Genomic DNA, 18,064 nt, shown 5'->3' on the forward strand with positions numbered 1-18,064 from the left:
CACTCGTATTCACAGCAAAACTTTTATCATGTCAGGGGGGATGTTTGGTCCATCGGATTGAACTAGCTGTTTACAAATGGTCTTAAAATAGTACTCTTATCATCATAATATTATATAAAACGTTAGCTTTCTACTATGACGTAGTTTACCTCCATATTTAAAGCATCTTACAAGGTTATCGGCATATAAAGCCCGCGTAGAATATTCTATAAAACATATGTTAAAATCAGCTTTGCTGCTTTAACGTAGTTGAACAAAATTTTGATGTATCTTTAAAACATGATAACTTCAAATTGACCCTACTTTCGAACTAGTACATATGCATACCGTCTTAACTGCATATCAGATTATGCATTTTAAAACATATATCCTTACTAAAATGACGTAGGTCGGGGGGTTCCAGGATCTTAATCTATAATGAATGCAGATAAATATCGAATTAAATCGTTGCACATGTGTTATCACCTTATTAATTTCTTGATAATGATAAATTATTTATTAATATGTTGCTTCACGGATATCGTAAAAAAACAGGTAAAAAAGGAAGAAGTCGGTAATTAAATCAAATCATTATTGAAGATAATACGGTGATTTGTCACGTCATGATGATTCGTACGTGGCGATTTGAGAGATTAAAGGTAAGATATTGCTGTTCATAAACAGCAATATCTTACCTTTAATCTCTCAAATATTAATTATTCTATTACTTGGATCATAATCCAAGTAATAGAATAATTCATTTCAAAAAGATACATTGGATTTAAAAAAAACAAATATTTTGTGTCTTTTGACCAACCACCCGTATTCACCATATATGTATGTCACAATTCAGTTGACTCAGAAATGACTCAAAATATGGAGTACCACAGAATACAGATGTACTACGTACAGTTGTATGTGTAGAGTAAAAATTCTGAGTCGATTAGGCAGATTATGGACTCACCTAAGTCATCTAACATAAAAGACTGACGTAGAGTCGACAGTTAGACGTCAGCTGTCGGGTAAATATTACTCCGCTTTGCCGTCGATTTGTACGGTCAACGAAGTTACAGGAAGCCTAATGATTTTATTTATCTAGCAGTATGAATGTTAAATGTCCATGGATGGTATGGCATGATGGACGGTAGCACGATCACATGACAGATTATCTATCTGGAAGCTTTTATGGTAATAGTATGGGCAGCCAATGACTTAAAAGGAGCATTATAATTTTTTGTTAATTGTATATTGCCTAATATTTTTCATTTCGTACGTAGTCACATTCCTTGCGCGAATCATATATGATCATGTCTTATCTTATCTTACTTCTTACTAATATTATTAATGCGAAAGCTTATGATAATGTTTGGATTTTTGTATGTATGTTAGAATGCAGAAACAACTGAATTGATTTGGATAAAAGGCACACGATTAGTCTTCGTATTCACATAGATTATTTTTATACTTGGTAATTGGCTCCCATGGGAAATATGGAATATTTAAATTTGATTTTTTAAATAGATGACGCTGGCTTCGCAGTGTTTAAGAGAGTATTGTAGCGGGAATAATAATTGAGTCGGGCGAAGCCACGAGCAACACCTAGTTCATTATAATTTATTATCACTTACCCCTAATAGAATGCTGACTAAATCGGCTTAAGATTAATCAAGTTGAGTTTTATCACTACCATTCTATTAAATTACCAGATTTAGTTACATTTCGCCAATTACTTATTGGAACCGATTAAATTGTTTTGAACACAAATAATGATGTGTACTTATTGCTATTGTGTGTACACATTATGCTTTTATCTTCAAAGGGGTATGCACAAGTAGACTGAGTTGTTAGGTGTTGCATCATAATAGGGAAATTGATAACCGGGTAACGTATTGCTGTTTAAAACACCAATAGCTCAGATGATGTAATGGATAAGGGAATATAATGTACTGTTAGAATAAAAATATTGTGAGGACCAAGTATTGTGACATGACCAGTTATGAAAATCAGTGGAGATGTCAAACTAGTAGTGGGAGTGACAGTTTCGTGTATATCGATATGGATCTCTCAACAAAGCCGTAGATCCGTCCTCGCCGTCGAGGACATGGCCCTTTTCCCTTCCCCCTGAACTTCTTTTAAAATTTTCTACTCGATACTATCTTTGTCCTCTCCCCGCAATCTCCCGCCCTGAGCTAAGGTTCGGATTCCACTAGGAGTGGCCACAGCGTGGTCGTTTAAAGTAAAGGTTGGAGTAACTAAAGCGTTCACTAGAAAGACCCGCACGGCTGAATAAGTTGACTTGCATCAGGCTTTTAACGGTAGTACTTAATTAAAAAAAAAAATAGGATTATAGTTGTAGTTTCACAACCAGTCTAATACAGTTTAATGTTTAGTGGTAACTTTGGTAGTTCTTCTAGAGATTGTAATTGAATGATAATTAAAAATGTTTGTTGTAAAACATTTGATCATTGACTCTCATACTAACCGGTAGGTTTGTTATACTTAAGTTATAACTTGGTAAAATCATTTCGACAAAATTAGTGGGAAATCTCTTTATTTTTAAACAAAATTGCTTCTGTTTCTAATATTACATAAAGTTGTATAGGCCGCGATAGTTTGGTTAGTGTTTTTATTATTTCCTACAATATACTATGTCAAATAGCTAATAAAAAATAAAGATATCTGCTATATGCTGATGATCTTTTGAAACCCTCGTAACGAATTGCCTGGTATAAGAATCAAACCCAAATCTATGCCAATTCTAAATGAACAAGAGCATTTCGAAACAATCTACTTTGTAACAATTTTCAATTAACAGACAGAACATTTTAATAAAACTTTGCGGAGCGATTTTTAATGTCATTCAAAAGTATTTCTGTAAAATGTAATCCCAAGAAATTATTGTCAAATGATGCCAACAAAAGTATTTTTCGTATTATTTTATTTTGTTTTATTAAGCATTTCCTTTAATGGGCTAAGCTTATCAACTTTATAGTTTTCGTCACTACATACCTACTAATATAATTAAAATGAGTCGATAACTATTATATACTATATAAAAGGGCTGCCCAACATTAAAAAAAATTAAATTCGTCCTAGCAGTTTCTGAGATTTTCGCGTTTAAATAAATAAACAGTCTTCAGCTTTATATTATAGAATATACGAAAGTTTGTTTTGTAGTATGTATTCCTAAACCAAAACTACAAAGATTACATATATTTTTATAAGTACAAAAAATTGTTATTAAAATGGAATTTCATTATAACATTTCTTTTTTATTATGTTTTCGATAAAAAGAGAGGGAACAATTATTGGCTGTATTCACCGATTAAATTTTAATCATATATTTGCTTGCTTGGCATTTAAGGTATCAGGATCGAACGTATTCTCATTCAGAGACCTGCATTAAAAAGCTTGTATATAAGTAAGAGCTTTAACCTTTTTATTTTTATCTCTTAATATTTTACAGTAATATTAGTTACAAACATCTTAAATTATTAAAAATAGAACACAAACACAATTATTGCTAAAGTAAACCTATTTTATTTATATACATTATGTATAATATCATAGTTTTAAACCACGAATCTAAAAATCATTTAATGGCACCTGTTAGTAAGATAATAAATAAGTTCATTATGTTTAAATTAAATATATTACAACGCGTGCACGCTAATAAACCTAGTAAGTGACTACCTACTACACATTGTTATTTTGTAATTAGGGCAATGTAAATGGTTCGCGAATTATTTTGACGAACATTATAATAATTTGAAACCTACATTTTTACATATAATATTATAAAACATAGTTAATAGATTCTTTACACTATTGTTTTAGTTATAATAATATGATACCGTAAATTTTATTATATACACTGCATTTATAAATATGTAATAAATATTTAAGAACTATTAATAATTATTAACGATATTACATCTTATGCACTAATGTCTAGTGTTTAACTTCACTTTTCACGGGCATAATGCGTGGAGTGATCAAAGCCATTTCTTTCACTTTTGCCCTGTGCACTTTACCAGAAGGCGTGACGGGAAACGAGTCTACGAAAAACAAACCGCCACGAAGTTGTTTCAGATCGGGTAGTTCCTCTGAAATAAAAAGGAAATAAAATTTTAAATCTCTTTGTTGGCAGCATTTTATAAAATATACTGTGTACAGTTAAGTATAATGCCTGAAAAGTCTACTATCGCTGTCGTGTTATACTCAAGTGCAATACTGTGATGCGTTGGCAAACACCAAAAACGCCATTATTAACTCATGTGAAGCATAACTGGCTAAATTATATGCTAAAGTGAAAACTATTACGGCTAATCCAGCTTATGTGCATGTTTCTTAGTCTCAAACGTGTAAAATAGTTGTTAAATGAAATTAAAGTACACTATCTATACGGGTACATCACTACTCACTTTTAAGTAAATCGAATATTTCTTGAGAGTCAACTTTCATGCCATTCTTTTTTAAAATGGCAGCGATGGGCAGTTCCATACACTCTGGGTCCGGCACGCCCACTACGCAAGCTTCAAGCACGCCAGGGTGACGTTTGATAACCTCTTCCAATTGCAGTGGAGCGATCTGTTGATTACATTAGCTTTAGAGCCAATTTGCTTATTGTATAAAAAATATGATGGATTTACGATTTTTATTGATCCTTGTTTGGAATTCGAGTTTGCATCGATTTTTTATATTCCTGAGGTAAGAAAATAGTAACTAACTTACTTGTGAAAATATATCAACATATTATAAACACAAATATTTGTAGATAATTATAATTGGTAGAGTGTAGAAAAAAACTTTTGAAGACGAAACAAATATTGTAATATAAATTATGTTCGAATATATCAAATAATTGAACACGTAAACACAATTACGTTTATATAACTGGTAACTTTGAAGGAACGTTTTCTTTACGAATATTAAACAATAACAAAATCGAATTATGGGCGTATTTTATTATCAATTATCTTACTCAATTCATTATTGATCGAATAAAAATAATTCTTGAATAAAATTAATTTTAATTCGGTATGAAACTTACAAGATCAATCGCTCTTTAAACATTAGACATGTTACATAAAATAAATGCAATCTACAATCATAATGCTCTTAGTAATTATATGTAACTGTCTGTGAGTTAAGTTTAATTAAAATCTGTCAGTGTTCAGTTTTAGAGCTGGTAGTGACATCTATTAACAGCTAAAATTTTTATTACAAAAATAGTTTAAGTAAATATTAAATTGTTTAAATTTCTTGTTATTTGGTAAATTAAAACACCAACGCGATTTTCTAAGCGAATAAATCTGACGACCCTCACCCCCTAATTTACCAGTTACATTAATTTTTAACAAGATGTAAAATAAAATAATATTATTTTATCACTAAATCATGTAGAAAGTCCTCCTAGGCGCGACCATTATTTAGAAGTAAGACAGCTTTTCAGCAATCTCACTTTACGACTTGCGGGAATAGATAAGACGTTATGTATAACTATGTACCGCATAATTTCCTTTCCCAGCTGCCCGGTCATACCGAACTGTATGTGATTTAGATTGAAGAGATTCTCACGGGTTGTATTGTTTAGTCTTATATTAAAGAGAACCAAATCCCAAAAGAACAAGTACACGAGAAAAGTATCTACAACGAAATTTACGGTTAGTAATTTTTGTTTATGTAGATTTATTTCTAATTTAACTCAACAATGTTAGTAGTAAACATACTACATGTTTAACTATAAAATATTTAAGATTTTTATATTTGTAATTTTTTTATTGATAACTATAGTTGCAGGACTGAAGAAACTCATAATAACATATTTATGCGAATATTTTACGGATAGTGAATTTTATTTAATAATGAGATAATTTAAAGTATTTTTTCATAGAATATTTTCTTTGGCGAACTACAAAATAATTAATGCTATTAGCCAGGAAAAAGATTGGTTTTCAAATAGGTACTAATTAAAAGAAATGGCGTCATTACCAGAAAGCCGAAGTGCTTAATGAGAAGTCTTTTTCGTTCTACAAAATAGTATAGATTCTGTTCATCTCTGTAGAACATGTCCCCAGTTTTAAACCAGCCGTCATCAGTTAAAATAGTTTTGGTCTCTTCTGCATTATTCAAATATCCCTGAAAATAATATATAAGTACATATTATGTGTCTCAACAGCTACTTATTTTGCGTAATTAACGATAATTATGTCATAAAAATGAAGCCAGAACGTCCGCGTATATTCTTGAGAACCTGTGTTGTACTGAACCTTCATTGTAGGTAAAAGATGGTGTTACAAAGCTTGTATTCCAATTTAAAGGTCCAAAAGTAAATTTTAAGTGCAATTTGGCATCTAAAGCGCAAAGGAAATTGGAATTAAAATGTCCTATGGATGATTTCTAGCCGCGATTTGTTACTCCAAATGGCCATATTATTTAACGTATTCAGCTGTATGTGTAATGCCTTTAGAACCTACTTATTATTTAAGAGCTTGTTAAGCATTAATGTTAATATTATTAGTCTATAGAAGTAGAAATTCGTTGAATTTGCTCTTTATTAGCCTTCTTGGAAATAGATTCTCTAAAATTGAAATACTTCGAACTTGCGTGAGTTATAAGTTGTTACTAATCTAATTAAGATGTCTTTTAAAATATAAATGAATTATAAGTATGTATAATTTTAACATTGTTTGCAATATAAATACCTTGAAAAATGCGTCTCCTTTAATCCAGAGTTCACCAGTTTTTAAAGGTTGGTCTACAATTTGATTATCATTATCTATTAACTGTAACAAATACAAAAATATAATTAATGACTTTAATGTCTTCTGAACAATAATTATAGTTAGTGATTATTGTTTCTTACTTTGAATTGGTATTTTGTCGAAGGTGTGCCAGTCGAACCGAACGGAGTGTTTTCATCAAAGTCAAACACAGGCACTAAAAGCTCGGTCATTCCGTAAACTAAGTACAGAAAAGCTCCACATTTTTTCTGCAACGATATATTTTATAAAGGTTAAATGAAAAGGAATTTATCTGAATTTGCAATAAATTTCGTATTCTTTTAATTATTTTGTAATTCGGATATTTATTAATTGTGGAAAAATTGATTCAATGTACCAAATAAATTTACCACCATAGCGATATGCATGCTAATTTATTATTGGGTATATTATTAATAAGACTATAAGGAGTCTTTAACTCAGCGTAGACGAAGTATTTCTTTTCATTAGATAATTGCAGAAAAACTATTTCTAACGCTGAGTGACTAATATTTAGATCTCCGCAGTTTAGAAAGCACTAATTTTGTCTTTATAGTGACACGAAGACATTATAAAACTTAGATATAAAAACTCACGCTAAATCTTTCATATAATGGCTTCTCGATGGCGCTGCCGCCAATGGCAATGTATCTGAAGGACGATAAGTCACAAACGTTTTCAGCTGCTACAAGGAATTGACCCAATAAATACGGCGTCCACGCGGTCACATTCGGCTGAAATATTTTACAATAATGGCTTCAGTTAAAATATGAATTTAGTTTACATACATATGATTTTTTAAAAATAAACTAGAGTAAAACTGTACTTATATTATCATGCTGCATAATTATGTGCGTTATTTCAAAAAGTAATGTTTTAAGGAAATCACATCACATTTATTATTCACAATAATATTATGTGAAAATCGATTATGAAATAACTGCTTTATGGAAGAAAGTTTGCCAAACAAAGATTATTATTCAATACACGTTAATTTTAAAACATAGTATCGAATTAATACTATTATATAAAGCTGAAGAGTTTGTTTGTTTGAACGCGCCATTCTCAGGACAGTGGTTTCTGTTCCTGTTCGTATTAAAAAATATTTTAATGTTAGATAGCCTATTAATGCTATAAAAAAAAAGTGCACAGCATTCATGAAAAATGTTGCAAAAATCTGGAAAATTTATTCCTTTTGTGAGCTCCGTTGCGTGGGCTGAGTAAATGGTTAAAGTTTTGCAACAAATATGTATGACAGAATTGTCCCTATTAAAAAGTTCTAAACAATATTTATTAAAACAAAGTCATCCGCCGCATCTGTCTTCCTCTTTGATAAACTCAAAAACTACCCAACGTATTTCGATGAAATTTGGTATGGAGTTAATTTGATACCCTAGAAAGGATATAGGCTACTTCAGAATAAAATATATAGCGGTAATTTTATCCCAGAAAACTCTTTCCCGGAGTTGAAGCCGCGATCAATGGCTAGTAGTTCTATAATGTTTGGTGTATAATATTTACCCTATATTTATTGATGAGCATGACAAGGATTTGTGGTGTGAGCGGTACAGAAGTTTGTAGCCTAGTGTATCCCAATACTGATCCGGTTACAAAGAACATTAACGCTGACATCCATTGTAGATTAGCCATCACCAAAGTGGTTTCAAACACATCTGTGAATGGTGTCCTAAAATTAAGTAAATAGTATTAGTAACAAATAGTGTAAGGTAGTGTGAACGATAGCCTAGTTGGTTGTGGAACGGACTGCCGAGACGAATGTCCGCAGGTTCAAATCCCAAGGGCACACAATCTGATTTTTCTAAAAAATTATGTGTGTATGCTTTGTGAATTATCGCTTGCTTTAACGGCGGAGGAAAACATCGTGAGAAAACCTGCATACCTGAGAAATTCTCTATTGGAATTTCGAGGGTGTGTGAAGTCTACCAATCCGCACTAGGCCATCGTGGTGGACTAAGGCCTAATCCCTCTCAGTAGTAGAGGAAGTCCGTGCCCAACAGTGGGACAGTATATAATACAGGGATGATATTATTATTATTATTATATTAGTGTGAACGAAGAAAGCCCGGGTCGCAACAAGGCCCACCATCCATGTTTTTGCTTCCTTTTTGTGCAGTAATGTAAAAATATACTATGATTTTTTGTTAGTTCTCTCATTATTGAATTTAATAATATTTAGTCATTATTGCAATTTAATCAATCAATTTAATTTTTCTTTATATTTTTTCATAAAACGATTTTATGAAAATTTCAAAGTTAAATGAGCATACAATAGTTCCTTTACCTTATTATAAAAAGAAACTAAGGATATATTTTAATAAGATTCTAAAAACAAATTGCCAAATTTCATCACATAGTAAAAATACCTACTGTTTAACTGTAAATGAATAATACATAAAATATTGCTGATTTTACCGCTTTGTTTGTTACTTTAAGACGAACCAATAACGTGTTCATACACGTAATGTCCCCGAATCGATAACCGTTATCTTTATTTTATCTGTCTATGACAACTAAGAATTTTGTAGTATTTCTATCTTGTCTTCTTTCTAGATCTGATAAAATACTTAAATGAATCATAAGGTTTTATATTATGTTATACATATTTATAAAATTAAATAAAAATATAAAGACAAAGACCTACCACCAACAGCATACGCCATTTAACAATGTATCAAAAGGAATAATGGCCACTTTCGGCTGTCCGGTTGTGCCACTGGTCAACATAAGCCATGCAGTTATTTTAGAGTGATCGAACTCGGCCGGCCTGTAAAAACACTAAAATGTTAAGCTCTCGCGTGTTTTTATGGTACAAAAATATACTTTTATTTTTGCAGTAGTTTGTTATTTTATATATGCACAATAAACAAAAACAGTACAGACTATTATTTTGTTTGATTTAATTTAAATTCTCGTTTTTATAGAAACTGGCCGTTGTCAATTAGCATTTCATATGTAAAGGCATTAAGTAACGCCTTACCTTATCTAAGTAAAGTGTGTCAATTATTAGTTTAATACACGATTGACCTTAATAGCGTTTTATCTCTGTAATTTCCAAATTATTTTAAAAAGATAGTGACAAAACATATTTTCGGGTAAAAATATACTCGAAAAATTTTAAGTACTTATAAAAAATCTAAATAAATTACACTTAAATCATATTCAAACTTCAAATTTCTTAAATAAATAAAGCTACGCATAATCAACCAATTCACACAGCCAACGCATTCAATAGCTTGTAAATAAATCGTGATTGAGGTCCGTACTATTTTAATATTTTAGTTCTTTAATTATAACAGCACCCCGATAAATGTAAATTTATATAATTAGATCTCGTTTATTTAATCCATAGCGTTTTTTTCTGTAACCCACTTGAAAAAATGCTCCCATAGTAACATGTATTTTAAGTAGGGTTTTATACATTTTTGTTCCCGCCATTTGTAAAAGAATCTAAGTTAGAGCTAACAAGTATGGATACGTTTTTTACAACATACTACATATTTTCTTTCTGAAATTCCAGCTTTAACTTTTCCTTTAACGACGTAGGTCAGGTGGTTCTGGAATCTTGGACCAACTTTATGCTATAAATGATGTCTTGAACTACAAACAATTCATGATAATATATTTAAAAGAATGAAGCGATATATCAGCCCCACGTCGATTTATTGGGTTAATAAATTTATTTTAACTAAAAAAGTAAATGTACCTACTGCGGTTTTTACCATATAATGTTATTATATTCACTTCTTAACAACGGTTTATTTATTTCTGTGTTCTAAAATATTTTATTTGTAGATTAATTTATGGTTACTATGTCTTTTACCTGTAATTACGTTCAGTTCCATTTTTCTCCTTAATATAATATTCCAAATCGCATGTAGAGTCATCAAAAACCACTATTTGCGCCTTACATCTAATGGATGCAAGTGCGTCTTTGACTTTCTGAACATTTTCTTGCTCACAGAATATCATTTTTGGTTTAATGTAGGGAAATAAAGCATTCATATCAGCTGAAATAAAAAAATGAAGAAATTAAATTTTTAAAATCATCATCATTGTGACATTTAATTAGAATGATCTTTATCATATTTTGTTGTGAATAAAATTATCATCGCACTTCAAATGTGTAAAACACATTGCTGAAAATGTCTTTACCGGGAAATTATTGAAAATTTTAGACTAACGTATAAAAATGATAGTTTTCATGTAAAATATTATATTAGATCAAAGAGAAGGTTTATAGTAATAATTAAAGTGGACTTGTTCTAGATGAATGTTTCATTAGGTGAGCATTTTTCGGAGTTTTTAAAAAAACATGTATTTTTTTAATAAGGTAAACAAAATTACATCTGGATTAATAAATGCACAATGGTTATGACGACAAGCAATTCAAATATCTGGAAAGTTCGATTTCTTCGTTAAAAAGAATCTACAGAACTATAATAATATTTATCTTTTAATAATTTTCATTTTTTTAATACTCGTAATACAAGTAGTTTTGTTCTAAAAAGTTTTAATATGTGCTGGTTATTAAGTCTATGAGGCATTGGGGTTTATTAACTCAGAGACGAAACGTATTAACGTAAATATCAGGATTTAGTCCTTATTTTTCTCACGTCACAGCTGGCTTATTACTCCATGTGCAACGGAGGTTATTAAAACAATAAACTGTAACCGTAATGAATTCGTTTGTCGATTAATTCGAAGCTGCGGCTTGTATTGTTTTAATTACAATTAATTTATCTCAATTTTGTCAGGGTTTTACCCGCATTGGACCTGAACTATAAACCAATACTGAAGAAAATATATTTATAATCTCTAAATAGATTAGTTTATTTGTTTCAGATAATATGATACGTTTGTAATAAAATAAAACTTGATTATCTATACCGCCAAAAGATTACAAGTTTAGTTATCATACAGACGCGGTATACGTCAAAGACACGTTGTAGACAGGTTTTTATTTTTGGTTCGGCATCGGGCGTACTATTTTTCTGGCATTGTAACTTCATAATCGATGGTGATAACTGTCGTTACTATAACTATGGGATGACCCAACTGCCCGTTTCCTATAATCTAAATATAACCCTTGACTAAATAATTGGTTTCTAATGCATAATAGGGTTAATATTGTAGAAAGAAGAAAGCTCTAGAGCCGGCAGAGTTTTCCGTAGCTTAATGATGCGGCAAAGATAGGAACTTTAAACTTTTTGTCTCTATCCGAAACGTTGCGGTTCCGTGGGCAAGTGCACATCGTTCTGTTGTCAGAGAAAATGCTTTGTAGAATTGTTTTACTGTATACCCTTTACAGAACTTGTGTTTTTTTTTACGATTAAATAACAAAACACTATTAACGTGTTGCAAGTCGGACAAACGATGGTATTTGTAATGATTTATTCCTCAACAAATTGTTATTTTTATAACGACAGTTTTGGAAAGTGGAAAAACAAACTGAAATATTCTACACAAGAGGGCTTTCCAATGAGAGACTTGGTTACTATTGTTAGATATTATACAAAAATAATTATGGAGGCTATATTTTAGAAAAATATGAATTATGTTGACTTGTTAAAGATTGGAATGAAATGTAAATGGGTAATATAATTGAATTATTTTATAAACTACAGTTTTATATTCTTAATAAATACTAGATATTTTTCATTAAGCAAAAACGAAATTTAAAAAAAAAATTGCAATCAGCATTCGCCTTATAAAGTTAATTTAATTTGTTAAGTTGTTGTATTGACTACTTGAAGCATAGAAGAGAGGCTGTCATTTTTTTATTACAAAAAACAGGTATCAGATAGCTCTCGGCTCAGTCTAATTTGTGAAGCGCATTAAGTTAATAAATATAAATGTACATGTACGATAAGGAAAATATATTTATTTTTAAAAAAAATCTCTGGTCATAAGTACGTACCCAATGTTTTTTTAAATTGGAGTAAACATATAGGTGTAACCCATCGAGTCTATAAAATAGTAAGCATGAATATATTTTAGCGTACGGAATGTCCAATTATTAAACCCGTCAAAGGTATTAAGTTGGTTTTCGGAGGAATCACATAAAACGCCGTCTACAAGCGGCAATCAGATTGGAATGATTTAATCCTACCGGAACTACTGAATATATACGTAGTACAGAGATTAGATCATGACAAATTGTTTATACCTATCATATAATCATAATGATAACAATAAATGAAGGGCACCTGCGTTTTTGCGATAACTACTTGTTACGTTTATTCGTGATTTTAAATGGGGATTTAGTTGTTTTTATTTATCTTATCATATTTATAATTTATTAGAAGTGTTTTTCTAATTAATACATATATCCGATAGTTTTATGAATAGTCGAGGTCCACATCATGATATAGCTGGTGTGAAGCGGGTATCAGAAACTACGAGCAATTTACGGCTGCAAAAGACCCAAGACCAAAGCAAATAATTGTGAAACACCCAAATATTTGTTTTGCTACGACGATCAACCCTGAGGCAGCTTTTACAACTGCCTTATCGCATATTTCGTTAAATACTGGTGCGATATTTGAAATTGTAGCTTAGATAGTAATTTTTATTTCGGCTTTATTTTGATCGACTTATCTTGAATTAAGGCTGTAATTAAGAACTGCTCCGTTTTCAATTACGCAATTAGCTTAATTTAGTATTAATCTGTGCCAAGGATCGTTCGATATTTTTTTTTACTTATGTGTTAAAAAGAATGTGGACTAAGGATTTCGACACCTTACTTAACAGTCATTGAAGAAAATCATAAAGAACTATTAAAATAGGCTCCGGGTCGTTCCAAACTTGTTGGCGGTAGATAAACGAAAGGGTGGGTGCGAGCTCCGCACCGAGTCAATATTTGTATTATCGAATGTTGGCGTTGTGGGATCGAGCATTCATTGTAGTTTTTATTTATTTTTTGATTCGCATGTCATTGAGTTGTACCTTAATGTCGGTTAAGGACTTCGCGTGTGATTATTGTATGCAAAAAATGCCTTTGAAGAATAAATTGATTGATCGTTACAAATATTTACCCGCTGTAATCATAGGGTCGATTCCACATAATGGATATCCATTAAAATGGCAGGCATAGAAGGGTATCGCTAAATCCAGATGATTTCTTCCCGTTATTATGACTGGATCTCCTGGTTCCATTCCGCTGTTTACCATAGCGCTGGCGAGCCGGCATGACCGCATCGCCACTGAGATATTAGTTTCCCGCGCATCTGTTGCTCCGTCGATCTGCAATATTTATCATAACCAAAATATAAGGATCGGCCGCATTCTTCCAAATCACGTGCCGTAATAAAGTCTATTTTTGATCGTTGATTTTAGAATATTAAATTAAACCATAATGTTATTTATTTTTATTAGAACACATTCAAGACTTAAGATTTTTTACTTTTAAATTTTTTATTTTTTACATAAACATATTTTTTAGAGAATGTGTCGCACGAAGTTATCATCTGATAAAGGTTATTTGATGAATGATAACAAATTCTTGTAACCTTATATAGGAACGCCTCTCAATTAACCTAATGAGAGCTAGGAAAAAATTAACCAAAGAGTCTACCAAAGTTTGACTGAGTGAAAATACTATTCAAGCAGTAATCCTACTAATTTTATAAATGCGAAAGTTTATGAGGATGGATGTATGAATGTATGTACATATGTTTGGTCCTCTTTCACGAAAAAACTACTGAACGGGTTTGCATGAAACTTTACAGTAATATTGGTTATACATCACAATAACACATAGGCTACAATTTATAACGATTTTGTGTAATTTGGTCATAATATAACGATACATATCAAGTAAGTCGAAAAGAAAATTGCTATCTTGGCGTACGCTGCCGAAACCGTTGGAGTTAGACAAAGATGATGTACCGCAGGATTGTTTGTCTTAAATAGTTCTAAATAAATGTCTGCGACAGCATATATCTACTTTGTATGTGGAAGCCAGTAGGTATGTTATCGATTTTTTCACAATCTACTGAAGGGATTGTTATAAACTTTCGTATGGAGATAGTTGACACTGAAAAGGATATTATAGGCTATCTTACTATCCTAGGAAAATATATAACGGGACTTTATCCGGAAAAACTCCTTGATTCCTTCAAGCTTTCGAATTTCTTTCTTATTAGTTAGTTACAACGGTGAGGTTAACATAGATAACTTAAGATAAATTCTTTAAAAATGCAAGGCAATGAAAGCAATATAAATAAATATTCGTGGTGGCATCAGTAGAATATATTGTCCTATAAGGACTTAAAATAACTATTTTATAATGTTATTATCATACATACTGTAAGCGTATTTGTTGACAATATAATAGGATAGAATCATTTTGTCGCAGAAAATCAACGTGAAGTGAGCTTGAGTGAGATTACTGAGGCACTTACAATCCCAAAGCCTTACTAATCCCTAGTTCTTTGATTTAATGCGCGCGTAACCCTTTCTAGAAATTTGTTCTTGACCGGTAGAGATCTCTTAACACAATATATATATAATATTCTACTTACTCATCTCGTGCCGTATAGATTGTTTTATTATAGAGTTTTTTTTATTTTATATTTACTTAAGTATTCATTTCTCGTGAGAGTTATATAATTTTAATAACTTTATCAAATAATTTGACTGAGGTAGCAGAACTTTTTCACAATGTAATAAAAGAATGTAAATAACTAATGAACTTCACGCAAGTTCTTCGGTTAGAAGAAGTCGAAAGTCGTGTTTCGGCGTGTCAACAGTTGCCACTTTTGTATACCCAATTGAGATACTCATACTATTTGACGCGCTGAAATTCTTATACATACTTTATTATACCTACTCTTTAGTAAATTTTAGATTTTAATAGTTACAGATATATTTAAGATTAAGTTTTTTTAGTATTCTCGACTATTAATAGAATTATTTAAAGAAGAGTTTTGGAACTTTTAATCATCTTTTAAGTAAAGCGACTTTATAATTCCATAAACAGCTCAAGTAATTTAATAAAATTAACTAAAGTAGAATAACATTAATGTACGACTTTTAATGTATGTATGTCTACATAGTAAATAGGTATTTACTTACTTGATTCAAGCTGTTGGGGTCTTCCAGCATACCCTGAAGTAAAATATGTCCAATGTGACACTTCTCCGGAGCTATATTTAATCTTTGTGCTGCTTTTAACTTTAAAAAGGTAGCGCGTTTATTTATGTCCCGTTTTTTCACCATTTTGTTATTCTTCATCGCACGAGGTTCAAATATAAACAATCTCACTCAAACTAAAACCGATAATCTTCACCGAAACTTTCTTAATGAGTAGAAAATTAGGATATAACGTGTTTTTATATAAGAATCGTTGCTAATCATTATCAAATCGGTGATAGTGCAACATCACTGATTGAAATTCATTGTACTCCTCGTATAAAATATTGCGAACGTGTGTAATTATACATGCGGCATAAGGTAACATTCGAACGATTTACTTGTTCGCCTCAGCGATTCTTGGGATGAATATAATACGGTAAAACTAATTTTTTATATGAAGTTCACAAGGAACCCCCATTTTTATGTACAGCGTCTCTTAATGTCCGTATGACACAGGTTTCATTGTAGAAAATTATGGCCTTTATTCTCACCCCTTTAGTCCTATCGATAAGTTAGTTCGACGCATAATTCTCAGCGTTTTATTACTTACTAGCTTCCGCTCGCAGCTTCGCCCGCGTGGATTTCGGACTTCAAAAATGTAGCCGGTCGCGAACGTTCGAGAATGTTCGTTTTACGAAGCTACTCTGCGTGTGCGTTCGCGACCTTATATATATATATATATATACAAAAATAATACTTATAGCATGATTCAGTATTCACGCGTGATGGCTTATTATTAGCGTATTTCATGTATAACATTGGTGTTTCTATACCGATTTCTATGATTCTTTTTTATGGAATATTTAATAATGTTAAATTTTTTAATTAGGGATGACTGAGAGTGTTATAAACGTAAGAGTAGACAAATATAATGAGAAAGCTTCGAACTGCTAAGCTATCGGGAGTTACACGTGTTATTGTGAGTCAACCATAAAAGATAGACATATGCTGTCTTGGGATATTTTTTACATAATTTTAAGGAGAACATTTCCGTCATACATGATTTCTGTATAGCTTTAACCATTAAGGTTGCAAACGCGACGGAAGCTTAAAAAATGGAGTAACTTCTCCCGTTTTCCCAACATTTCCCTTCACTGCTTTGCTCCTATTAATTGTAGCGTGATGAAAAGTATACTATAACCAGCACAGGAGTATGACAAATAATTGTACCAAGTTTCGTTAAAATCCGTCGAGTAGTTTTTGTTTCTATAACAGTTATACAGACAGACAGACAGACAGACAGACAGACAGACAGACAGACGGACAGACAGACAGACAGACAAAAATTTTACTAATTGCATTTTTGGCATTAGTATCGATCCCTAATCACCCCCTGATAGTTATTTTGGAAATATATTTCATGTACAGAATTGACCTCTCTACATATTATAAGTATAGAAGATATAGATGTCAATTTTAAATGATCAATTTTAAAAATTTTGTGCACACACAAATGGCGCAAACACAATGCATGTAATCTCTATTTACATAGAACTAACTTTGCAAATGGGAATCGTAAGGCGAACTTACAGGTATGATTATAATCAATGGTTCAAGCTTATTAAAACCAAATACATCTATTTAATTATCAACAAAATATTTTATCACGACATAAAATTATCTAGTATTTCCTTAAAGATGGTGCCAATATTATTTGTAATATTTTCCCTATTAAATGATAAAATTGAAAAGGGCTGATGTTAGATTAACCAACCAATCACTGAGTTGGAACACTCAACATGGAACATAAAACTTTAATGAGTTTTGCCTCTTCTTGTTATCTTAACTCAGGTTCAACAAAGTTGTACTTTGTTCTGTTTATTGAACATAGTACAGTTTGCACCCAACCCAATATGAAATTATGTTTAAGTTTAATTTAATGGTCAGAATAATGTTAAATTTAATTTCATTTTGCAGTTGTAGTTTTAGCGAAAACGTTTGTCTGTATTTAATATATTAGGTTGATCGGAATAAAATGTATCTCTCCTGAATATTAATGAAAAGCAGATCCGAATTTGTTTCTCTAAGATTGAAAATTATTATTTGGTGTCATCACCCGTGTATTTGAAGTACAGTGCTGTGATTTTTATGAGTACAACAGACCTATAGCATCATGGGATCGTCAACAATATTGCATAATTTGATCGTAAATATTTCGATATTTT

General features: G+C 31.3%; 2 protein-coding genes across 3 annotated transcripts in view; one reads left to right on the top strand and one right to left on the bottom strand.

Moving 5' to 3' along the window:
• LOC115442533 (zinc finger matrin-type protein 2) overlaps positions 1–18,064 on the top strand; it is a 168,988-nt gene that overhangs the window by 11,154 nt on the left and 139,770 nt on the right. The gene's annotated exons all lie outside the window — the stretch shown is intronic.
• LOC115442508 (luciferin 4-monooxygenase) lies at positions 2,525–16,071 on the bottom strand. 2 transcript variants are annotated; one of them, XM_030167550.2, is made up of 11 exons: positions 15,840–16,071; positions 13,799–14,006; positions 10,585–10,771; positions 9,406–9,528; positions 8,265–8,430; positions 7,340–7,477; positions 6,848–6,973; positions 6,687–6,767; positions 5,974–6,120; positions 4,404–4,569; positions 2,525–4,085 (listed from the first exon to the last, which is right to left on the bottom strand). In XM_030167550.2, exons 1-11 carry the CDS (start codon positions 15,996–15,998, stop codon positions 3,931–3,933), a joined length of 1,656 nt encoding a protein of 551 aa, XP_030023410.2. In that variant the 5' UTR covers positions 15,999–16,071; the 3' UTR covers positions 2,525–3,930. The 2 variants fall into 2 exon arrangements, with proteins under 2 accessions (XP_030023410.2, XP_030023411.2); XM_030167551.2 differs by lacking the exons at positions 13,799–14,006; positions 15,840–16,071 and adding an exon at positions 12,682–12,924.

Source organism: Manduca sexta, chromosome 26, assembly GCF_014839805.1.
Source record: "Manduca sexta isolate Smith_Timp_Sample1 chromosome 26, JHU_Msex_v1.0, whole genome shotgun sequence".
In the NCBI taxonomy this organism is placed as follows: Eukaryota; Metazoa; Arthropoda; class Insecta; order Lepidoptera; family Sphingidae; genus Manduca; species Manduca sexta.

Excerpts from the sequence above, each read along its gene's own strand:
- LOC115442508 (XM_030167550.2), bottom strand. The coding sequence starts at position 15,998 with ATGAAGAATAACAAAATGGTGAAAAAACGGGACATAAATAAACGCGCT. Across the intron at positions 14,007-15,839 it reads ACCCCAACAGCTTGAATCAA|ATCGACGGAGCAACAGATGC; the intron begins GTAAGTAAATAC and ends TAAATATTGCAG. Across the intron at positions 7,478-8,264 it reads TGCTCATCAATAAATATAGG|CCGAATGTGACCGCGTGGAC; the intron begins GTAAATATTATA and ends AAAATATTTCAG.